The 26148-nt window shown below is 37.6% G+C and overlaps 2 protein-coding genes across 3 annotated transcripts in view; both read left to right on the forward strand.

The window, feature by feature from the left end:
* The first annotated feature begins 2493 nt into the window (after window positions 1-2493).
* LOC309511558 (guanine nucleotide-binding protein G(o) subunit alpha-like) lies at window positions 2494-18150 on the forward strand. The gene is made up of 10 exons (XM_082186846.1): window positions 2494-2607; window positions 2695-2809; window positions 3803-3894; window positions 5994-6086; window positions 9376-9536; window positions 10045-10173; window positions 13236-13365; window positions 13467-13538; window positions 15788-15875; window positions 17870-18150. The coding sequence occupies exons 1-10, from the start codon at window positions 2572-2574 to the stop codon at window positions 18058-18060; spliced, it is 1107 nt and encodes a 368-aa protein (XP_082042972.1). The 5' UTR covers window positions 2494-2571; the 3' UTR covers window positions 18061-18150.
* A 2601-nt stretch (window positions 18151-20751) lies between these two features.
* Window positions 20752-26148, forward strand: part of LOC309509723 (E3 ubiquitin-protein ligase rnf213-alpha) — a 78547-nt gene continuing 73150 nt past the window's right edge. For both annotated transcript variants that reach the window (XM_082184541.1, XM_082184540.1), the window contains exons 1-4: window positions 20752-20893; window positions 22829-22947; window positions 25022-25176; window positions 25542-26077. In XM_082184541.1, the coding sequence (XP_082040667.1) occupies window positions 22842-22947; window positions 25022-25176; window positions 25542-26077 (797 nt within the window). In that variant the 5' untranslated portion in view covers window positions 20752-20893; window positions 22829-22841. The remainder of the gene's footprint in view (window positions 20894-22828; window positions 22948-25021; window positions 25177-25541; window positions 26078-26148) is intronic.

Consider the following 26148-nt stretch of genomic DNA (forward strand, 5'->3'; position numbering starts at 1 on the left):
CACTGATATTGTTATTTGCAGCAAAACAACCAGTGTGCATTAGGTTATGGTTAGGTTAGGTTAGGTTAGGTTAGGTTAGGTTAGGGTTAGGGTTAGGGTGTGTTAGGGCACATGTATGTTGTATATGTTGTAGATTATTGTGGTTCCCATTAATGTGTCTATTGTGATCATGCAAAAATCTCTATTGCAAAGATTTAAGGAAATTAGAAGTCGTGCAAAATGGCATATGCCAGGTCGACTAGAACAAGTGACCTGCAGCTTTACCAAAAACAAAAACAATGCAAAACAAACAGATTTTAACATGAACGACTCAAAGGAAGGATGGAAATGATCCACCTGAAATGGACATGTTGCTAACGTTTCCCCAAAATCTTAATACATGAGATTAAAACATACTTACTCTCTTCTGTGCTTGTCTCTGCACTCTGATTTTAGTTTGTCTTATATAGCAGTTTTTCTGAAAAACAACACATTTTAATTCATATTCACACACAAAAACGCTTTGTTTTCTTTTTAAAAGGATTAGTTCACCCAAAAATGAAAATTCTGTCAGTAATTACTCACCCTCATGTTGTTCCAACCCCGTAAGATCTTCATTCATCTTGGGAACACAAATTAAGATATTTTTTATGAAATCTGAGAGCTGTCTCACTCCTCATAGGCTTCTAAAGACGTTATAACTTGCTGGCCCAGAAAATGCATTAAAGACATTGTTAATATAGTCCAAGTGACTACAGTGGCTCAATCTTAAGTTTAAGCAATCTCAATCGCAAAAACATACAAAAATAACGACTTTATTCCACTATTCATTTCCTTCTCTCTGGGCCTCGAGTTTTTTCACTCGTTATTTTTGTTTGTTTTTGCGCACAAAAAGTATTCTCGTCGCTTTATAAACTTAAGATTGAGCCACTGTAGTCACTTGGACTATATTAACGATGTCTTTAATGCATTTTCTGGGCCAGCAAGTTATAACGTCTTTAGAAGCCTATGGAGGAGTGAGCCAGCTCTCAGATTTAATAAAAATTATCTTAATTTGTGTTCCGAAGATGAACGAAGGTCTTACGGAGTTGGAACAACATGAGGGTGAGTAAATTCTGAGTAATCTCAGAATTTTCATTTTTGGGTGAACTAACCCTTTAAGAATCAAAACCGTTCACAGTCTCAGCAGTTTCAGATCTATGCTCTTTTATAAGCATCACTTTTAACAATTTAATCTGTGTACCCATCTGTAATTATAAATATATATTAGAAAATAAACAAAAAGGCAATAAGGTTGTCAAGCTTGAACAAATAAGTATTACTTACGAGGGACACCTCCCCCACCTTTGACCTATCATATTCTCCGGAGACTTTTGCATATTTTTATGATATTTATGTTGCACCTGTTATCTGGTGATTAATATGAGCTTTGTTCATTTTGAACTTTGACATCGCAAATTCAAACTCCCGGGGCCCATTTTGACGTTTCATATCTGTAGACTGGTGTGTCCTCCTCCTCTTCCACACTCCTTCACAGGGTCATGTCTGGCTGCTCCCCGTCTCTATGAGCAAGTGAGAAATAAGTTAAAGGAATAAACATTATTATTTGAACAGATCAAACCATAGTGATTTAGAATACACACACACACACACACACACACACACACATTGGTTCTATAAAAGGAACTTTTCTCTATTTTAAAGAAGATGGTAATAAATAAAATGTATAATTATATATAACACGCAAAATATAAAAAATAAACATGATTTTAAAAAATAAAAAGCAAAACAATTATTATAGTTTAGCTAAATGAACATAAATAAAAAATGCAAACATTCTGAGAGTGAAGTAAGTCGTTCCAATGCAATGATATCCATACTGTAAATGAAAGGCTTGCAAATACTGTCGTTTAAATTGAAATGTGAAATCTCAGAGTTTAAATATGATCTTTCAAAATGAAAAGATTTTTTTAATTAAATCTTTAAAGTTTTAATAAAAGCATATTCTGTTTAGCTTCCGAGAAGCTGTATAAAGTTTTGTTTCAATCTAACCTAAAGTGTATTGTTTATTAAACAGTACCTGTTCCAATACTTTAGATTATTTTACATTTTAAAACAAAAAATACTTTGTCATCTAAGTATATCTATTTCTACAAAGATTCAAGCAGCATAACATTTTCTAAAATTCAAATGTTATCATTTGGAATTGCAGGGTAGCCTACTGCAGTTTTTACTCCTTGTCTGGTTTAATAGGATTACATTCATATGACATACGATTAATTCCACACAAATCATGCAAATAATTTAACTATAGGCTAATGGTCTGTTTATATTCGTCCATTCGACCATTCAATCTCCGATGGACAAAATCAAGTCTCGCCTTACTGTACATTGTTTCTTGTTCGAGAAGCCGTTTCACTCGAGGATAAACGAGTAAACAAGTATTGCAACTTCCGTTTCAAGTCACTTTAAAAAGTTCCCCAATTATGTCCTGTGACGTCACGTCCCTGAGACGCAGTTCTTAACAGGTGTGGTGCGCGAGGGTTACATATCTGGCGTTTTAAACACGATTTTAACTCTATAGTTTTAGAAATGTTTCGATGTTTTGACTTTCCAACATCCCTGCAGGTAAGTGAATTATGGAGTTCTACTTTAAGAAGAAGAAAGGCAGTGCTTGAGTAGTAGTTGATGTAGAGTTGTCGTTGATCTCTATAGGCTTGTCTCGCGGCGATGCAGAAGTGTGTGAAACCGAGGAGTGAAGAGAAAACATCCTTCAATCAGAGTGTGCGAACAGAGCGCGAGCCGCACGCGCACAGAGTCCTTATTCTGGGTAATAACGCAAATAATAATAATAAAAATAATGCACGCGCAATCGGATTCATCACAATATGCAATCAGTGAATTAAGGCGGCCGCACACCGGACGCGCAGCTCAGCGCCGCGTCGCGCCACGTCTAGGACAACTGTCACCTGAAAATCCGATAACATCAGCAATTTTCTGATTTCTGTAAATAAATATAAAACTAAATGTATATTGCAGCACAGGGTGAGGTCCGTATATATATTAACTACGATTTGAGACACATACATGTAAATTTAATATAAAACTATGTAAATGGCGCTCTGTGGCGCGGCAGGATTTTGAACACGGTCCTGAAGGGGGTCGCACACCGGACGCGCCGCTGAGCTGCGCGTCCGGTGTGCGACCCCCTTGTGGCGCGGCAGGATTTTGAACACGGTCCTGAGCCGCCGCGGACAGACGCCGAAAGACGCCGCCGGTGTGTGTACTCTCATAGAGAATAATGTGTTCGAATTTAAAAGACGTGGCGCTGCGCGGCGCGCCGCTGAGCTGCGCGTCCGGTGTGCGACCCCCTTTACAGGTGTTTGAGTTCAGACGTAACGGTCACATGTTGACCACAATTATGTGTCAATTATATATATATTTTTTTTTTTATAAAAACAACATAAATCGCTTTGAAAAGCAAAAACGCAGCATAACTCCCTATTTTCAAATATTAATTATTCTATTAATCAGGACATATAGGCTCAAAGACTATTGTATTTATGAAATAATTCACAATAATCTGTTAAACCTTTCTTGAGTCAAATCTTTCTTGTAAAATCTTTCACAGTAAAATTTTGGGTTTGTTAACCCTTCCTTGAATCTGTAACTTTACAATTCTTATTTGTGGAATCAGAAGCCGAGATTACTTTTTATTTTTATTACTTATAAACTGATTTATCTAATGGTTTGGACTGTTATTCATTGGCACGTTATTCATATATTGCTGTGTGCTCTGCAATATTTTCTTTCAAACATATAGGCACTCCAGAGAGCGGCAAAAGCACATTAGTCAAGCAGATGAAGATCATCTACAGCCATGGCTTTAACAAGCAAGAACTCCTCAGCTTCAAGGTGCAGCATTCATCCGTTTCATTACGATGACAGTTGTTAGCTTTGGCATTTAGTATTTGGCGGGGTATAATGCCAAAACATGCATTCTTATGCTCACTGGTTTCTGTCAGGTTCTTGTGGTAATGGTTATTTGTTCTTTGTCTGATGGTTTTGCGTAAGACTCAACACTAGAACTTACGGCTGCTCGATTATGGCAAAAATCATAATCGGTGATGTTTGGTCAATATTGAAATCACTATTATTACTGGGCGATATTTCTTATTTCACAATACGAGTAATTTTAAATCTCAGTGAAATTTTCACAATTATCGTTGCTTCAGCAAAAACGAATACTAGGTTAACTAATGTAAGAAAGAAGTCCTCAATAAGTTTACCTTTGCACTATTAAAACAGCGACAGCTGGCCAATGTGCTTTACAACATCATATAAGTCGAGGCAAAGAAGTAGAAAGATAAATTCACAAGTGAAATCAAATGCAAATGAGTGTATTTATGGAGGCCCATTAAAGTCTTGCTGATGCATTTTGGACCAATGAAGTGTTGTTTATATACAGTGAATTGCAGAAGTCCAAGCATGATGATCTAAAAACATGAATTATTACATAAGACAAGTAAACGGTCAGCAATACAGTAAGAACAAAGAAACCATAATTACAAACGATGTATTAACAGCGGTATTCATTTACATTTTACATTTACATTTATTCATTTAGCTGACGCTTTTTATCCAAAGCGACTTACAATTGCTATATGTCAGAGGTCGCACGCCTCTGGAGCAACTAGGGGTTAAGTGTCTTGCTCAGGGACACATTGGTGTCTCACAGTGGATTCGAACCCGGGTCTCTCACACCAAAGGCATGTGTCTTATCCATTGCGCCACCACCACCCCGTAGGTAGATAAGTAATAACCTGCAACAAAAAATGTAATAATCAAATGTAAAATAACACTGCATAGTCTTACTGTACACATTAAATGCAGATTAATCCTTATTAAAGCTACTTAAGTTATTCAGTCAAGATCAGCCAGGGATTTTCCTTCGTCATTTGTAGTTTGATTATCATTGAGACAGGTTTATTAGGCTGCTGTCACTTTAAGAGCTAATGCACAGATCCGATATACCGTTACACATGCTTTTTCTTTCTCAACTGTGTACTGTATGTTTACGTAAGACCCTCTGTGTTGACATGTATACTTTTCAAAATGGCATTTTGCCGTATCCGAACAGTGAGTCTCATTCACTAATAATTGCGTACACTATTCGAATTAATACGCACGTTTGAACTTCTCATGAAAACTTTGTCTGATTCACAACACGTGACTACACATATGAATTTGTTTGTAACCTCGTTACAAAAGCAGATTTCATGCACAAATTTGTGCGTACACATGCTTACGGAATGAGACCCAATGTCTCTCTTGTGGCACTTTTAATAATTATTTAATATGAAACGCGTCCTGCACTTTAGCAACACTCTTTAGCACTCATTATTTGGATGTTAAGTTTGGCTTAGGAAGGAATGAAAGCGCACCGCTGTGAAGCAAAGGAAGGTGTGCTAAACGATTATATTGTTTTCTTAAAACATACACATGAATCATACATTTATTGTCTTAAAGCAAATAACAGCCTTTAACCTGCAATCTGTTTAAACATCAAATTAGAGCATTGAACATAAATTGATATGTACACAACATGCCACAGTTCATAACGCGCATATTACATCTATCAATAATGTTAAAGAACATACAAGTTAGAAAGTAGGGCTGTGTTTTGAGCCCAATTTTGATTTCATATCTTGAATTTAACACAGCAACTTGATAAGAAACATTTTATGATAAACGTAATGCTAACGTAGCGTTTGTGCTATCTTTAGCAATGTTTGATATTAAACACAATAATAGCATGTTCAATTAAACTTTTCAGATTGAGGATAACGGCCATGTTTTCTGCTTTACTGGAAAGTATGTGTCACGCTTGTATGATAATATGATCCATAAACCGTACTCAACTCTGCTGTAACTACAGGATTAGTCATTTACTTGTTGCATTCTCCAAAAGCTTTGTTTGATATTTAAGTTTATTGTTTTGTCTAATTGTACAGGCTGCTGTGTTGGATAACCTGCTGACATCTCTGAAGTTTGTGCTGCATGGCATGGGAATGCTGCGTATTAATCTGTCTAACAAGAAGAACAAGGTGAGGCACACAGACTAGTTTTTCATAACTGGTCATTATGATCATAGCAGCTCTATTAGACCCCAATACTGTATTGGCTTATTCATATCTTGCCACTATATGTTTCTAACCTCTCCAAACCAAAGTATTGTAGGAGAATATTGCAAGAATATTATATAAAATATTATGTAAGCAACGATATCCTTGCCAAGGGAATGTCGGTACTGTAGCTGCACGGATGTACCATGACCTTTGACACTGGATGACCATTTATAATTCACATTATTAAACAATGTACCCAAAACTAATGATATGGGTGAGTTGAATGCTACAAAAATGTTATTGACATAATATGATCCATTTTCCAATTTAACCTTCATCCTTCCCTCTGGCTTAAAAAAAAAAAAAAAAATTCATGACTTTTGGCGCACTTGAACCACAAATACACAAAATAAAATTGAATATATTTGAGGAGTTTTGTGGCTGAATTAAAAAAAAGTAACAAATCCTTCACTCGCGGGTCAATTTGACCCCTTAGGAGTGAATGGAAATCAAGGAATGCTTCAGTACACATAGAAAAACCTAAAAATGCTCACAATTCAAACTAAAAATGCTCAAATTTTACCCAAAAACTATTTTACAATGTCTACATGTGTATCTGAATGCATACTGAAGAAAAACTGACTTTAGGACCCAGAGGAACAGCTCATTTGCATACAGAGCTATAAGGCCATCTAGTGGCAAGAGTCATGAAATATCATGTTATATTATAATTTTTTCCACGAGGTCGGCAAAGACACCCAATGTAAGATATTTTGAGCTGAATTAAAAAGGTTTATGCATGAAATTATAAGTTATTTTGAACTTAAGTTGAAAGAATGTGAGGAATGTGCTTGAAATTATTTATTGATCAAATCTAGTAATTTAAAGGTAAATAAAATTAAAATAACAAATTGCATAAAAAAAATTACAAAATGAAATAGAATAAGCTTTCGGGACAAAAAAAATTTAAGTATAATTTTAGGGCTTCGGGTCATTTTGACCCGCGAGGGAAGGATTTGTTACAGAACGCGAGGGAAGGATGAGGGTTAAAGGGTTAGTTCACCCAAAAATGAAAGTTCCATCAGTAATTACTGATAGTGAGCCTACGTTCTGATGTACAACACTACGTGAACTCACTCAGAGACACACACAGAAGAACATGAATAGTTGAATAAAGTCGTTATTTTTGTTTGTTTTGCGCACAAAGTATTCTCGTCGCTTGATAATCTTAAGGTTGAGCCACTGTAGTCACTTGGACTATTTTAAACACTGTCTTTACTAACTTTCTGGGCCGGCAAGTTTCAATTAGCCTATGGAGGAGTGAGACAGCTCTCAGATTTAATCAGAAATATCTTAATTTGTGTTCCGAAGATGAACGAAAGTCTTACGAGGTTGGAACAACATGAGGGTGAGTAAATTACTGACAGAATTTTCATTTTTGGGTGAACTATCCCTTTAAGTAACGTTATTTGTAACCTCATGACCAGGGGCCTCATTTATAAACGTTGCGTACGCACAAAAGAAGGCGTACGCCGCTCTCTACGCAATAATTGGTATTTATAAAAAGCAAACTTGACGGGAAAATGTGCGGTCCTTCACGCAAGCTCTGACCCAGGCGTACGCACAAAAACGGGTGAAATGAGAAATGGCGACACCGTCGGCAGACGGAAGAAACACGTGAAAGTGTGTGAAACTTTAGACCGTTGTGTAAAAAAATGACAATACTGCCTCTCATAAATAACATGAAGACTTTACAAAGCAAGTCTTACAATTAACAGCCTACACGAACACCCGTTTGATCGATCAAAGTGTAAAACAAACAAAATCAAACGAAAATTACAACAGAAATGCTAATTAACACATATTTGCAAAAAGAAAAGTGAAATATGTTCTGCAATAATATTGGCATGTTGTGCAATTCATCCTCATAAATAATATAGTAAACAGAACGAAATAATGTACAAAACTGATATTCTCGTCAATGTGTCCATCTGGCGGAGCAGATAGATGCAATTAGATAGATAGATAGATAATTAGGGAGATATATAGATAGATAAATGGATAGATGTATTAATTGTCCACTGGGGAAAGTTGTTTTCATAGTAAAACATTTCTTCATCAGCTACGGAATCATGGTATTCATGCATATGCCTTTAGTTTGTTTTATTTTTGATAACGTATGACGTATGTCTCAACTCTGGCGATGCACTAGACTAGACGCTTTTTTGCCTCAACTTTGATGTCCGACCATTTCTTCTTTATTTCGGCCACGGTCGAGGTTGTGAGGCTGCAGCATTTACGCCGTCTGCAACCTTTTGCCACTCAAGTGCCTTTTTGGCATTAGTAATGCCCACTGTGCCCTCCAAACAACATTTTACTCCTCTTTTCCACCTCGCCAACGATAACTTCTACTTCACATTGAGTGAAGTTATACGTTTTTTTTTAATTTCCTCTCTGTGTTTGCCATGATTTCGCAATCAATGAATATTAACTTGTGGGCGTTTCACGGACTATTTATGGGCATCTACGGGCGTGACATGAAGCCGCAAAAGCTGCGCTACATTTAGAATTGATTGTGATTTATTAAGGGAAAACTGCGTAGGATGTGCGTGCGCACGGTTTTATAAATCCGAATATTTCTGTGCGTACGCACATCCTATGTTTCATCCGTACGCCACTTCTGACGCAAATCCTACGCAAAGTTTTATAAATGAGGCCCCTGGCCATGTTAAAGTTTGCGGAGCACAGATTGATGATCTTGTGTCCTGTACGCTTCAGGGTCATGCGTGTGCGGTTCTCCTGTGCGAGTGATGATGATCTCGTGTCCTGTGTGCTTCAGGGTCATGCGTGTGCGGTTCTCCTGTGCGAGTGATGATGATCTTGTGTCCTGTACGCTTCAGGGTCATGCGTGTGCGGTTCTCCTGTGCGAGTGATGGATGATCTTATGTCCTGTACGCTTCAGGGTCATGTTCGTGCGGTTCTGTCATGCGAGTGAAGATGATCTCGTGTCCTGTGTGCTTCAGGGTCATGCGTGTGCGGTTCTCCTGTGCGAGTGATGATGATCTTGTGTCCTGTACGCTTCAGGGTCATGCGTGTGCGGTTCTCCTGTGCGAGTGATGGATGATCTTATGTCCTGTACGCTTCAGGGTCATGCGCGTGCGGTTCTGTCATGCGAGTGATGATGATCTCGTGTCCTGTGTGCTTCAGGGTCATGCGTGTGCGGTTCTCCTGTGCGAGTGATGATGATCTTGTGTCCTGTACGCTCCAGGGTCATGCACGTGCGGTTCTGTCGTGCGAGTGCTGTGTGGGAGCGGATCTGGAGCTGCTGCCGTTCGTGGCTCATGCGTTCTGCAGTCTCTGGGGGGATCTGGGCTTCAGGACCGCAGTGGCCCGAGGACACGAGTTCCAGCTCAACGATTCCGCTCGCTAGTGAGTACTGGTGGTGTACATTCTCTTAATTACACAAGTACAGTAAGGTTCCACCTCTGTCTTACACAGCGAGGCCGGAGAATGTTAAACTGTTTCCAGTTATTTACTTCCCTGACATTTACTGAATGAAATCTTCATTTAACCAACTCATTTTCCAATTTTAACGTTGGATTTTAAGTCTTTTAGAATCCATATTGTCTTACATTTACACTTATTTAGTAGACCGTTTTATCCAAAGAGACTTTATCCAAAGCAATAAATGAAGATCATCGCAAGTGACTTGTCATACTTGGCAATGTGCACTAAAAATCATTTTTACATAAACTGGAGTAGTACACAAGCTAGAAGCAAAGGAAAAATAAAAAAAGAGAACATTAACAATTCTACTAATTAGATTAGTTACGTTCTTGTTGAAGAGTTGTCAAAATGTGTGTGAAATTGAACTAAGCGTGTTGTCTGGTTTTGTGCTTTTGTTTTTCCCTCTGTGTTACATGTGCCACATCTCTAGTTTCTTTGAGAACATAAGTCGTATCATCGCACCAAACTACATCCCCACTGAAACAGATGTTCTCAGAGTTCGAGTGCGGACCCGTGGTGTCGTTGAAACCCAGATCAGAGTCAACAACTCACTCTACAGGTAAACATTTCTACAATATTAGCTGTCATGCTTCATCCATATTTAAAATGGCCCTTCCGATGTTAGAACCAAACCTTAGTGGTTCACTTGCAAAGACCAAGATGAGAAACAAAGACCTTTATCCATTTTTCCTCAGTGGTTCAGATCACCACCAGCTCTTTACAGAGATGCACTGCCACGCATATGTTTAAACTAAAACTAAAACTGCTTGGGAAATATTTGAATGATCTTCTGAGGAGCTTTTGAAACCTCATCCATTCTCAAATAGGGCTCTTTTATTAGGATCTTGATTGAGCCCCAATTTTAATTGAGAGTGAATCTTTGCAGAATCGTTCCTATGGATCTGGTCAAATTGAATAAAGGCATGTTGTTGGACGACTTCGAACATTGTTAACCCCAAAATTCTCTTTATTTCCTATATGTGACCCTGGACCACAAAACAGTTTTTTTTTTGTTGAGATTTATACATCATATGGAAGCTGAATAAATATGGAAGCTGAATAAATAAGCTTTCCATTGATGTATGGTTTGTTATGATAGGACAATATTTGGTCGAGATACAACTATTGAAAATCTGGAATCTGAGGGTGCAAAAAAATCGAAACATTGAGAAAATAATGCCTTTAAAGTTGTGCATTTATGTTGGCGATTGTGCTGCATTCCCTCACAAAAATACATGTTTTATATATTTACGGTGGGAAATTGACAAAATATCTTTATGGAACATGATCTTTACTTAGTTTTTCTCCATTGGTTTGGCTAATTTTTTTAAACAGAAATTACATTCTCAAAACTCTAAGATCATTTGGCAAAACAGTCTTACAGCTCAGCACAACACTTGCAATAGCTCATATCTCTCCCAAAACTGTTCTCTCATGCTTCAAAACTAAATTTGTTTCCCATATAAAGAGTCAGTGTCACGAAAATGGCAAAGATCCTTCTCAATTGCTTTGGCTCATTTCTTGAAACAGACCGGACGTTCTCAACACTCTTGGTGCTTTTGCCAAAATAACGTAGATGGTTCAGCACAACACCATGGTTCACCTGCAAAAGTTCATACCTCTCCCAAAACTGTTCACTCATGCTTCAAAACTAAATTTCCTTCTCATTTAAACAGTCAGTGCCCCCAAAATGCTTCATCCCTTTGGCATTGAGTAAGCACTGCAAGTCAAAATGTTTAGATGTTTTGTCACTATGGCAGAGGACCATTGAAATATCCCTCATGTCCACCTTTCAGTCTTAGTACAGTAACCATTGTCAATGAAGGACGGGGCTGTTTTTTGTCTAGCTAACAGAATACAATTGTGTATAAAACTGAAAAAAAGAAATAGGATTTTAGGGTAAGAGTAGCCTCCAAGGTTTGACATCACACTGCACTCATACTGTCAATGAAATTGTAACCATTATCATTCACACACATAAAGTAACTTCCATACATCAGAGTAAAAAGAAAATGTATATTATAATATACTGTAATATAGCACACAAACAAAAAACAATGAAAATGATGCAGCCTACAGTGCTGTAAATAAAGCTGGAGTTTCACAACTAACAGTTCTTCACTGGTCGCTGTCCTCACCCTCCCTTTCCTGGCCACCGTCCTCCTCACCCTCCTGGCCATCCACACGCTGCTGTCTGTCTGGCCACAGATTCTCGTCCACATCACAGCGTATATTCTCCCTTGCGATGCAACGAAGGGAAGAAACGGCGTGCATGTCGCAACCATCCCCTACCTACACTGATCTCCTGTAATATCCGCACATGGAGCGTCCATTGCATGGACCTCTGATCTTGAGCCCGATGCTCATACACTCTCTACCTCCAAGCGGAGAAATACTCCTCAATAGGATTGAGGAAAGGAGAGTAAGGTGGTAGGACCACCTTGACCATACTTGGATGAGTAGTGAACCAGGCCCTGATGAGCGGGCCATGGTGGAAATTCACATTGTCCCATACAATGACATATTGTGGTAGGTGAGGCCCTACGAGGCCTCTCTCATTTTCAGGGATCAAATCAAAATGAAGGCGGTCCAAGAAGATGAGGAGCTACTGTGTATTGTATGGGCCAAGACTGGGGATGTGAGTGGCCACACCACTCGCTGGCCTGGGGCCCGGTGGCCAATTTTATATATATATATATATATATATATATATATATGATATTCATGGTATTATGTTCTTGACTATTTATGAAAATTGAACAGACTATTGTGCATGTGATGACTTGTACAATGAAATGACGCTGACACGTTTTGGAGCGAACAACCATTAGACTGAGAATCAACAATCAGTTTAGATCAACAAGATCTATTCACTTGGAAATTGTACTAAATGTAGGCTACCTGTACTTAATCATTTGCAAAGATGTACTGAGACATTGAGACATGTACTTAGACATTTGCAATTTGATGAAATGAATGAGAAATTCAATTCTGTTGTGAACAATTGCCAAGTGGTTTGGAGGTTTGTCCATGTTGTTTTGAGAATGTCATTTCTGTTTCAAGAAATGAGCCAAACCAATGGAGGGAAAAACTGTAATATCCTCATGATTTTTGGCATAAAAGAAAAATTGATAATTTTGACCCATACAATGTATTGTTGGCTATTGCCACAAATATACCCGTGTTCACTTTCATTTTCATAACAGATGGTGTTAATCAGAATGGTTGTTGCTTATTTCTATACAAAGAAAGCATGCAGTGACCAGAATCTGTTAGCGCCAAAGAGATAACATAATCAACAACAAAATAATTGCCTTTAAGACACATGCACTCTATCCCAAGTCTTCTGTGCTAGTCACATGATTGCTCTTTGTGAAGAACAGGCTGTTGTATTGTATAAAAAGTAGTAGGCGAGTGAAAGCCAGCTCATTGTATATGTAGGAGGATCTTACTGTGAGGTTTTCTCAAAGGGATTTATTGTTCATATGTGATGTCTATACAAATTATGCAGACAAATACAGCCCTATTCTTTTAAGATATTTTACCATAATGCCTCTTACTACTCTTGGGGCGAAGTAGACTATTTGACTAATTTCTGTGTAAATAATCTTTTGTTTATAGGCTGATCGATGTTGGTGGCCAGCGTTCAGAAAGAAAGAAGTGGTACAGTTATTTTGACAATGTCCAGGCCGTGCTGTTCATGGTGGCTCTCAGTGGATACGATCAAAACCTCGATGAACATCATTCCACGGTGAGAAACATGCTGGATCTTCAGAGGACAGGAGCGTTTAACTCTACTCTGTAACACACTCACTTTTTTTTTCTTTTTTTTTTTTTTTCTTTTTTTAACAGAACTGTCTCCATGAAAGCCTGGAGTGCTTCAGCTCCACATGTCACAGTGCTTTTTTCAAAGGAGCTTCACTGGTGAGCTGCACTTCAGGCCCTGCATCATGAAACCGGTGTACATCTGACATCTCTATACTTAAAGGAGAACTCCGGTGAATTTTTAAGTTAATCTTGATCGTTTTACCTTTGTGAGTACTGTCTATAGAAAAAAAAACGAACCGGATTGGTGCTTGCAACGCGGAGCTGTTACAGTTAATGCCCAGAGCTCCCATTCAGCTAAAACGGCAGTTATGGGGGCATAAACCTAAAGAGTGTCTTTGTGCCTCTTAACAGACACAAAATGCAATTAAAATGTCTGTCCAACATGAACAGGGCCCTGCAATTATTGTATTTGATGTTATTTGGGGGAAAAAATCACGCGCACGATTTACCTTTTTTCCGGCTACAACTGAGTTCCCACGGGACTTCAGCGCGAGACTACAGCTAGCCGTCTAAAACACTATTTAGGTGAGTTTAAACGACAACAAGATGCGTTTAGCAACTTAGCCATTATGTAAGGGTCCTGTTCATGTTGGACAGACATTTTAATTGCATTTTGTGTCTGTTAAGAGGCACAAAGACACTCTTTAGGTTTATGCCCCCATAACTGCCGTTTTAGCTGAATGGGAGCTCTGGGCATTAACTGTAACAGCTCTGCGTTGCAAGCACCAATCCGGTTCGTTTTTTTTTTCTATAGACAGTACTCACAAAGGTAAAACGATCAAGATTAACTTAAAAATTCACCGGAGTTCTCCTTTAATCCTGTTAAAGTTCACCCACAAATGAAAATTCTGTCATTTACTCGCCCTCAAGTTGTTCCAAAGCTGTATGCATTTTTCTTCTGCTGAACACAAAAGTAGATATTTTAAAGAATGTTGGTAACCAAACCGTTTCTGGTCCCCATTGACTTCCATTGTATTTATTTATTTATTTTTCATACTATGGAACTCAATGGGGCCCATCATTTGTTTGGTTTCAAATATTCTTGAAAATATCATCTTTTGAAAGAAATTCACGCAGGTTTGGAACAACATGGGGATTTGCATACAAGAATTAGGATCCTGTCGCTCTTCTCACGAACACGCCAGAGGGCTGTGGGATGAATTTAGTCCCAAAATGATTAATAAATGCATGCACAATTATGCAGGTGTGTTTTACTATCCACAACCAAATGCCTTTCAACTTGCGAGTGCAAAATTGAGAATGTGCAGCAATTTGTACAAACAGAGACATTTTTGTGAATATAAATGTATTAGTGTATCATAATTTGTGCAAGCAACAAAGATGTGCATGTGTGGATCAGGTGACACGTTCATTCAGTGACGTCTTTTCTGAGTCGATCTCATTTGATTCATTTGGATTTTGAGACTTTATTTTCGCGGTTTTCAAGCATTTCACAACCCACACACAAACAACTATAAATGAATAGGCCTGGTGCTATTTATTAATGTGTGCACAACTACCCATCTATTTGACAAATGAGCGTTTCTACATTTAAACTGATACTTAAAGGACAAGTTTGGTATTTTACACTTAAAGCCCTGTTTACAGATCGTATCTGATGAAATAGAACGGTTAAGATTAAAATTTGGACACATGCTGCTGTCCCGAGAATTTTAGGTTTATTTCGCTTCCCCCCCACAATGGTTGTCTATATGCACTGGAAGATTCCGTCCTAAAAACACATTAAACTTTTGTTTACAAAGACGTGAAACTCACCGAGTGGTCAGGGGGTGTTCACTGATATGTTCCATCAAAAATCGCTGAAAAAGATGCATTCCAACAGGTTTTATCGTAGTTTTTGTCCAACTCCATTGACTTAATAGGACGTGCTGTGAGACCGCAGCACCTTTACGATATTACTCCGCCGCTTCTTCTTCTGCTTCTTCTGTGTATTCAATGAAATGCCCGTGGTTTGCTTGCAATTGGCAAAGGTGCATTATCGCCACCAACTGGGCTGGAGTGTCTATTATTCAAGCTCTCAACGGAAGAATCACGGGTGTGACGCGTTTGGCAAAATAGGTCCACAAAAGCGAAATAAACCTAAAATTCTCGGGACAGGAGCATGAGTCCAAATTTTAATCTTAACCGTTCTATTTCATCAGATACGATCTGTAAACAGGGCTTTAAGTGTAAAATACCGAACTTTTCCTTTAACAACTTGTGTGAGCAAAATTCAGAATTACATGAATTTGCAGCATTTTATACAAATAAATACAAAACCTTGATTTTTATATAAATGTAGGTCAGAATTTGGTTACTGAGAAAAAAATTGACCTCTTTTTCAGGTTTTATTTATGAACAAAATTGATCTGTTTGGTGAGAAAATACTGTATTCTGGGAGACATCTGCGACTTTATCAACCAGACTTCAAAGGTAAACTTTTTATTTTACACAATCTGGTTTCTGTATGATTATTTAAATCGTGAAATGTCCTTAAATAATTACTAAATAAACTGCTAAATGTTAAATTTTCTAATACATTTATTTCATGCACAGATTAGCATGTTAGCCAGGGTTCAAAGAGCCAAATGTGAGTAAAAATCGGCATTGAAACTATTACTCGCCAGTTGCCTGGTAACTTTTTTTATGAATTTTGACAATACATGGATGTGAGAGTGTGAACCGCAGCGTTTGTGATGTAATATATATATATATATATATATATATATATATATATATATATATATATATATATATATATATATATATATATATATAAAATAGTCTGACTCGCTGCATGTTTCAGAGTTTCGATTCACAGTAAATGCTACTCTACAAGTGACATGAGTCATGTTTGACTCACTTATAATTAGTATTTGGTAACGCAACATGTGCCAATCATCTTCCCAAATTTGTAATGAGAGTCTTTTTAAATCTGTTGAAGAAGCTTTAAGGTCTTTCTGCTGTTTTCCCGCTAAAATAAAAGTGGTTTAATGAAATTAAGACAACCATAAATGCTAGTATTGTAATACCGCTGCAGTATTAGCAGACCGCTGCTATGAAATAGGATACAGGATAACACACCATTGCCATGAAAAACAGAGCGTTGCTATGGACGCAGGATTTTAACCGTAGAGACGGAATGGACTTTACTGAAGCAATGCAATCGTTTTTAAATCCAGAAACTCCTTTTGAAATCAATATTTTGTCAAATTATTGATTTATTTGGTAGGTAGCCGTGTAATAAGCGGGATAATGTCGAGCGAGGTGGTTGTTACATTATCTACATTATCCCAGCATTGACAACGCGATGTGCGCATCTGCGATAGTCACGGGTTAGAACGCAGTAATTCGTGGACTAATTGCTAAGTTTACCCATTATAGAGTGAAAGCTCATCATTTGCATGTGTTTTCAAGTCCTGTCAGTTTAAGCATATAATATATCCTATATGAACGGACACGTGCCCGTCTCAGGGAGTTTCCTCATAAACACAGTCGGTTATGTGTTGTAAACAACTGAGAAAGAAAACCGGATGTGTATCAGTATGTTGGATCTGTGCATTCGTCTTAAAGTGACAGCAGCCTAATAAACCCGTGGCTGTTTGTCACCACCAATGCTAATCAAACAAAAGAGAAAGAGAAAATCACTTTTGTAGCCCTAACAAAGATAAATTGAATTAATTATATTTAATTTGAATACTTTGATTTATTCAATGTCTGTACCTGAATACAGTTAGATTTACCTGAATAAAACCATAAAGCAGAAGATGGTGAGGAGGACAAGCTTGTAGGATAAGCGTGTCGTGTAAAGTGTGAGTACCAAGCAGCATCTACAGGTTTCCTTCAGAACCAGACCAAAACAGTGATGTGCACCCCTGAGTATAACATTACCTTTATAGGGTTTGCTAAGTATGCAATGAATGACCATAGAAGGTTTTTCTCAGCAGTCTTTTGTTTTGTTACCCGTCCATGTCTAGTTGACAGATTAAAACTGCAGAGACTGCAATGTATCCTCTCTGGATCGCTTATGGCACTCTTGAGCCCTAGAAACTTCATTTAACCATATTTACGTTTAATTTCTGTACAACTGAGTTTATAACACATCCAGACACACACTTCAATAGACTGGTATCAGACAAATTATTTTGCCATGGGTCAAATGGTTCCTTATTTAGCTCAGTGTATATTGATAAAGTGACATCAGCCTAATAAACCCACAGCTTTCTGTGTCCTTTATGTTAATCAAACAACAAGAGACTGACAGACACAGAGACTAACAAAGATAAATTGTATTAATTAGACAGCATACTGTATGCACTAGTAGTATAAAAATGCACAAAACACACAAGGCCTTCATTGTCATCACTTCTTCTTGATGTTCAGTACAATTTGAAGCAGAGAAACTGATATTGGTGTGTGTGTTGCAGGCCCTGAGCGTGATGTGAGTTGCGCTGCTCAGTACGTGACGGATCAGTTTGTGTCGTGTGCCTCCGCCTCAGGAAAGCTGGTGTTCCCTCACTTCACCAACGCCACGGACCGCTCCAGCGTACATGACGCCTTTCAGTTCACCGTCAGCACTGTCCTCAAACACAACCTTACCACCGCCTCGCTTCTCTGACCTTTTTATCTAGCACATTTTTATTTTTGTCTTTTACTGTGCCCGTTGTAAAATTGCTTTGTTTTAATTGATCATGACACGCATATTTTAAAGCAATAAATATATTTTAAGATTTTAATTATGGGTATCTTTGTTTTGTGGATCTGCTCAAAACATGACAAAGTATTGGTGTTGTTTAATGGAACATGTTCATAAAATGAGAAGGTGAAAGTGAAGGATAAGTATGGTAACTCTGCATTTAACCCATCCAAGTTAGTGCACTCACATTAGGAGCCATTTTTGCCTTGTAAAATAAACAAGAAGTGTGCATAAACTAAAAAACACCAGCATAAGTGTCCCAGGCCTGGTCCTCTCTCTCGTCACTATCCTTCAGGAGTTCCTCCGTGGGACTCGAGACCGGTGATGAAACTGAATATCTGTGGTTATTCCAGGACTCCTGTATGAACTGGACTTCATGATCCACTCCTACAGGCCAGAGTCTCGAGTCCAGACTGAGGAAAGCTGCGATCCTGGATAAACTCGCAGCTCTGCAGTTTCAGGAAGACAGCCTTCACACTAATGGGCTACAGAGAGAAAAACACTCCTAGGATATGATGATTGTGCTGTAATGCAGATTATACAATATTGCTTGATATTGTAACAAGCTGTGATAGGATCAGGATGCCTTGTGGTTCACACATTTTTAATTGCACCTTTTGTGCGCTTAATTACACACATTATGAAATTAAGCATACACCATTTACCTTGTTTAACATGTTCACTTTGTCATCATTTGCTATATCCAGCAAAGTAAACATCAGCTTGAAGGGTGATTCCCCCAAAACTGTGTTTTCTGACAGCTTTTTTGGGTACACTTTTTTTTTTGTCAGGTGTCATTGTTACAGTGTAATTATAAGTACTGAGTAATATTAATTAACTACATGTACTTACTATAGGGTTAGGGTAGGATTAGGGTTTGGTTGAGGGTTAGTATGTAATTATGCATAATTTACTGTTATTACTATGGTAAGTACATGTAGAATATGTAACAAGGACACTGTAAAATAAAGTGTTACCGCTTTTTTCAAGTAAATTTAGGTGTCTTTCCAAAAAAGACACTTTGGAGACTCCAAAAGGACACCAAGTAATACTGTATAAGGAATCCATATAATTCTTAAATGTATGCACACCAAAGCACACATGAAAACAAAAACAGAAATACATTATTTTAGAATATAGTACAACAGCAAAGAGCTTGTTTACATTTTAGCCAAACAAAGACAAAAATGAATGAATGACACATTTCACACACATAACACCATGTTACTAATATTGTGAAATAATTGCAAAACAATGATACTTCAGATTTAAAAAAAATCTAAACAAAGTCGTTTTTTATTGTTATAATGATTTTATAATGTCTAAACATAAATCTCAATTTAAAAAAACTTGAAATGGCGAATGAGCCAATGAGTGATGCCCTGTAGACATCTAGTGGCGGTTTACAATTTGAGGCAAATACATAAAAAAACGCCAGAAATTCCCATAAAACTGCAAAACTGTACAGTCAAAACATTAATAAAGTGAGTGACATTACATTTATAAAAAAAAAAACTAAAAAAAAACATTGTTTTGATAGAAAAACACATTTTACTGTGTGTGATCTGGGGAGACCCCAGACATGCCGACTGTACAGAACACCATAAATGAACAGAGCATAAGGGTTAAAAAGCCCCTAGTACATGACAGATATCAATGAAACACATGTCCAGAGTTTCTACATATTTCATATGCACCCACTGGTGGCTAAATTTAACAGTCTAACATTTTAACATTTTAACTGCATATGAAACGTACTTGAATTTGTCCTTTGGAAATTGATTGGATGGTTGGAAGGTTGTGGTTTGCTATTGCTGTGATGTCATGTGAGTGACAGGTTGCCCCGCCCTCATGCCAGTGAACACATCATCGCTGCAAGAGGGAGCATTTTATTTGTATTTACACATGAATTAAAATAAATATATAATGATGAAAACGGATAAACCATTTATAATAATGCAATATTCCACATATATATATATATATACATACATATATATATATATATATATATATATATATATATATATATATATAAAGAAATGTCAATTTTATTTCATGGTGATTTTAAGTGCATTTATTAAGTAATTCTATTTATCACGTTTATTCTGTTATTTTTTTTTTTATTATTGACGTTGCATTATGTTTTAGTTTATGTTTAGTTCAGAAGCTGAGGGCCTCCAACCACAGTGAGCGGAACATGTTTAGTATAAATAAGTGTCTTTAAATAAGGGCAAAAAAAGAAAGAAATATAGTTTATATTCAGTCAAAGGGTTTCAGTTTCACCTGTGTGGAAGCTTTTTTTTTTTTTTTTTTTGCCTATTTTATAATTGGGGGGGAAATAATACATTAAATATACTTTGACCTGAATGAAAAATAACTGAGGGGAGTGTGGGGGTGTTTTCTAAAGGAACTGTACAGTTTGATAAGCATAAGCAATTATAAAATATTACAATATAACATAATTATGAGCAAGAATTATTTTACCGTTTTATTTGACAGTTTATTAAAATATCAGTTTCATCTCATGATTTCTGAAGAAGCCATGGGTGTTATTGGCTTGTAGTTTTGGATGATCATGAAACTCACGCCCATTTTTCACGAAACGAAAGTTCAGAGATGTTCAACTTCCTCAGTGTCTTCACTGTGAGACAGTGGAGTGTGTGGACGTGATCAGATCTGTGTGTGTTGTGAGTGTCAAATACACGATGACATGTGTGTTGACCTGTGACAACTGAGCACACCTGCACTACAGGTAAGACGCAAACCACAGGGTCCACTTGCCTTTATAATAATAATCTGTGTGTGTGTTTAGCTTTAGCATGTCACACACACAAGGAAGAGCTCAGACTGCGAGTTCGTCTGGATCGGCCATTAATAATAAATCATACATCATATCGTCTCTTCAGCTAATATAACACTCGAACAGGCTCTTTATTATTGTAAGTTAAGTTAAACTTGTCTGAGCTGATTTCTGGTTAGCTTGCCTGTGAACTAGCGGTATCGTGTTTGTTCATTTCGGGCTGTGTGTTGTGCAGTTTTACGGATTTAATACTAGCTTTTTATGCACAGACCGCGATGTTAATCTGTCAATAGATGTGAGACGTGTAAGTTTTGTGTTGTTTAATAGGTTAGATTAGAAGATGGTGAAAGATGTGAAATACAGCTTCACCATTCAGACACGTCATGTCTGACGTCAAATAACATGCCAATTGTATGTGTAAATATTATATATCCATCTACGCTTGATGATTAAACTCGTAATGTCTGTAAATTATTATAGTTTCATTTTATGGTCGTTTTCTTCTTGCTCGCAATACTTTTAATTCACAGTGAGTCGAGCGACAGCGGCCTCTGTTGGGGACTTGGCGACATGTAGAAGTCAACAAGTTTTTATTTTTTATATACTCATTTCTATATTAATTTTCGTTCAATTCATGTGTTATCCGTTTTTATTTATTTGTTTTAATCGGTTCTTTCGATAATGTTTCTGTTGTGAAAATTTCCACGGAAGTCAGGAAAGGCGGGCTTTTCCCACAATTCCCAAAGAGGGTTGAGCACAACAACTAGCCTAGGTGAAGCAACAAATGCGGCGTGTATGTAATAAAATCACTTATAAAGCAATAAAATCACTTATATGTTAATGTTTGCTAGGAAACATAATAAAAAATCACAATTTGAATGATTGATGCATTGATATTCAGGCGTGTGTGTGTGTGTGTGTGTGTGTGTGTGTGTGTGTGTGTGTGTGTGTGTGTGTGTCACGACTCATCCAAACAGAACATAGAGACGGAAATATGTGTTTACAAAATGCTTTCCAGTTAACAATAGCAGTGCAAAATATATTGAATGATGATGTAATGTAGAAAAAATAAAGCTAAATCTCTCTCTCTCTCTCTCTCTCTCTCTCTCTCTCTCTCTCTCTCTCTCTCTCTCTCTCTCTCTCTCTCTCTCTCTCTCTCTCTCTCTCTATATATATATATATATATATATATATATATATATATATATAGGGTCAAATCAAAAGTAGCTGTCTGTATATGGCAAGCCGTTTTGACTTTTATTCATTCCCAAGATATGAATTCTTAATATCAACATTACAATTTTCACTAGTTAAAATGTTAATTATTGATATGAACAATGACATTTTATATTCTACAAATTTATATTTACTTTTCCAATTTCACATATCAGAAAGGAATAAATGTAACAGGAAGAAATCAGTTCCTGATAATCAACAATTGAATTTGAATGGCAGCTCAGGGTGACATTTAACTAGTGAACATACAATTACATATATCAAGAATCATAGTTTTTACTAGTTGAAATGTAACTTTTGATATCAAGAATTTGTATTTTTGCGAGCGATGACGAACATGATTGAGTGAATGAAGGTCAAACGGTCTTGCCACAGTCAGTGTCTGGTGTGTGTGTGGCCTGCAGTATTTTTCCGTTCTCGCTGTGAGATGTTTCCCACTTTTCCTCCGAGTTCCCGAACACTGGCGGGAGTGGGACATGTGCTTACTGACTTACTGAGTTTCTAGATGATGAACTTTGATTTATAAGCAAATGGAAATTGAAAGCAATATGGAGTTCTTAGAAATCATGTGACCTCTTGTGTGTGTGTGTGTGATTATGTTATTTAAAAGTGGGCAAATCCCCTTAAACCTCATGCGTTTGCTCCTTGCAGACTTCACCTCAGCATGAAGTGTCCTAAATGCAGTCATGAATCGAGGGACGAGGCACCCAAATTCTGCAGTGAGTGTGGCTGTAAGCTGATGATGTCAGAGTCATGTGACACAGCACCGGGTGAGTCATACATCACATCTCTCTCGCTACGATTTTACCTTCTGTTGCACTTTACAATAAGGTTCATTAGTTAACATGAACTAAGAATGAACAACTCTATGGCCCTCTAACAAGGGACTCTATGGTGTCGTCGTGTCTCATTATCATGCCGAATCCTGCTCTATATAGGGAACGAACGAGCAGTTTCGGACACAGCATCAGATGTGTGAAGGTGTACATGTTTGTCCATCATGATAAGCGTTTCCCATCTTCTCTTTCCACACAGCTGTTATCAGTTGTTGTTGTTGAGGAAAGTCTCTTGTTATTGTGCTGATGCTTAAAGTCAACATGAAATCAATGCACATGTTTCTGGTCTTCTTGTGCATGATTCATTCAAACAGGTTATTCCAAAGGGGGGACATTTCCATAAAAATATAGATTTTCCCCACAAATTTCACTTTTCAACCCCTCCCCCAACCACATGTCAGATTTAAGTTTACACAGAGATGATAACGGTATCGTTTCCAAAAACAAAGTTTGCGTTCTCAACTTCTCAAGGCTGTTGTTGTGTGAAGTGAACGGCCAGAACGCATTAAAAGTTTTCTGTTTTTGCCACTAAATTATAACCAATGATTTATACAATGGAAATGAATCAATGGTGAACTTAATAGCTGGACAATAACTTTATTCTAGATCTGCTGTAAAGCCAAATAAAGCTGCTTTGAAACAATCTGTTGTTAGAAGTGTGGTATAAGTAAAGGTGACTTGACTTGACTAGTATGTTAGGGTTAACTAATTTTGTGCAAATTTATAATTTGAATGGAAACGCCCTCATGTTGTTCCAAACTTGATTTTCTTTCTTCTGCGGACCACACAAGTTGTTTTTGTCTATACCGTGAAAGTTTTCAAGCTCCAAAAAGGATATAAAGGTTTCATGAAATTAATTCATACAACTAATAACATCAAACCTCATTGGATCTTTGTGTCACATAAATTAATTGAGAAAAAATAATAATTATGTTATTGATGTGACACCATATTTTACTTAGGCTCTGTGTACATGTGATGAACAGTGTTTAAATTTAATTTGATAATGAATAACCATTTATATTTACTAAGTGATTTAAGTTGCATTTGGTGTAAACTGTAAAGGTCACCTTGTATTATTACATTCAGAAAGTGTGTAAAATACCAGTGCATATTTAACATAGTGGTGTTCATTTAAACATTATTTATTCTGAATGCCAAGCCTAAACACATTTCCAAAAACGAAAGTACCGTACAGCAGACACACCTCTGCCGGAGGCTGTGTGTGAAGGCAGATAAGTGTGTGTGTGTGTGTGTGTGTGTGTGTGTGTGTGTGTGTGTGTGTGTGTGTGTGTGTGTGTGTGTGTGTGTGTGTGTGTGTGTGTGTGTGTGTGTACTCTCTTTTGCGTGCTTTATGTCAATAGCATTAATGGTTAAGTCGCTTTGGACTATAAGTTGCCGCACGTTTCAGATGATAGTCTGGAAATATGGTTTGTTCTTTTTGGTGCTTGAAACTGGAAACGCAAAATATTTAGCATTTTATTCAGTCAAATTTTCAGAAATGTGCTTTAAAATATACAAAGCATTTAGATGGAAACCCAACAAGACACTTTTCATCATTCAGTGAATTCCAGAGGAATGAAGTCAGGTCTTGCCCTACATGTGTTTTCTGTTGAACATCCAGTTCCACTTAGAAATACTTCACATTACAGAACCAAAATGGGTTGAGAACGATGTTTCATGTTTTACTGTGGTCAAGTCAAGTCACATTTCTTTATATAGCGCTTTTTACAATACAGAGTGTCTCAAAGCTGCTTTACAGAGATAACAGGAGAATAATGCAACAGAGTTTGTCACAGTCCAGCTTAAGTAAGTTCAGTGATGGTTAATTTTTGTTGTAAAAAAGTTATTCATTTAGTTCATTTATATATTTAGCCGCTCTGGAGAAAACAGTAATGTCATCATCCAGCTCAGTTCAGTTCAGAAAGCCTTCATAAGAGGATACCAGTAGTTTTATTCAGAGTGTGTGTGTGTATGTGTGTGTGACCTTTGCTTTTGTGTTTATCAGCCAAGGCACCAGACGAGTCTCACTCATCCTCAAACATTGACACAGATGCAGCAATGACTGATCTCAGACCTGAGTCTGAAGCGCTGGATCTCCAGAATGCCAATGTTTCTCCCAAGCGTCCGAATGAAGATGCCCTCCCGAGCCCGAAGAAAAAGGTGCCGGAGATGAAAATCAAGTTAACATTTAAATAGTCCTGGATTAAGTTATTTTCTTCTTAAGGTCCTTGCACACCTAGTCCGAAATTTTCACGTTTAAAAAATAAACACAACCTCACGTTGTGTCAATCACGTTTACTCCTCCGAAACTTTTGTCCGTCATAAAAAAATTGGGATCGGGCTCGATTTTCTGTGTTTTTCGCATCCATATCTCAAGCATTTTGAGAGGAGTTTTGACAATTCAGAGCCACCGAACCACGAATACGAAAAAACATACGAAAATGTCAGATTCAGTGTGCAAGGAGGTTTTATTCTGAGGTTGTGTTGTTGGTGATTAATTATTTTTCTTCGTCGTGCTCCTACAGAAAAGAAAGAAAAAGAAGAAAAAAGCTGGTGTTGCGGAGGAGCCTTCGTCTCTGACCTCTGAGCTCTCTGATATATCTCTGACTGATAACGAGAAGAAAGAGAAGAAGATGGAGGAAGACCACTCTTCTGACAGTGATGGCTCTTACTGCACTGTAGAGGACATGCCTAAAGCAGCCGAGTCCTCCTCTCACCTGAGCCCGCCTGAGACCCACACCACTGGCGTCTCTGGGAGAGCTCGGTCTGATAGTAGTGGAGCGACTGAAGAGATGATCAGCACCAGCGCTTCTCCACCAGTGTCAGAAGAAGTAGATCAGCACACAGAGAAAAAGAAAACAGGACAGAAGAAGAGTAAATCCACTGCTCTCGATCAGAATGCCAACATGGACCAGAATGCCAACACAAAGAGCAGTCAGATGGAGACGGACCGTCAGGATGAGGAACCGTCCAGTCAACAGAAGAATACAGCGTCTGAGAAACGCACTGACAGTGGGGAAGCAGAAACCAATAAAGGGATTCAGCCTGTTAAAACAAAAAAGTATGGAAAAGCCTTTGTATTTTGATAAATGCTGCTTTTTTCATTGAAATGTCAAATAATACTGTATACTT

Source organism: Leuciscus leuciscus, assembly GCF_965113295.1.
Source record: "Leuciscus leuciscus genome assembly, chromosome: 1".
In the NCBI taxonomy this organism is placed as follows: Eukaryota; Metazoa; Chordata; class Actinopteri; order Cypriniformes; family Leuciscidae; genus Leuciscus; species Leuciscus leuciscus.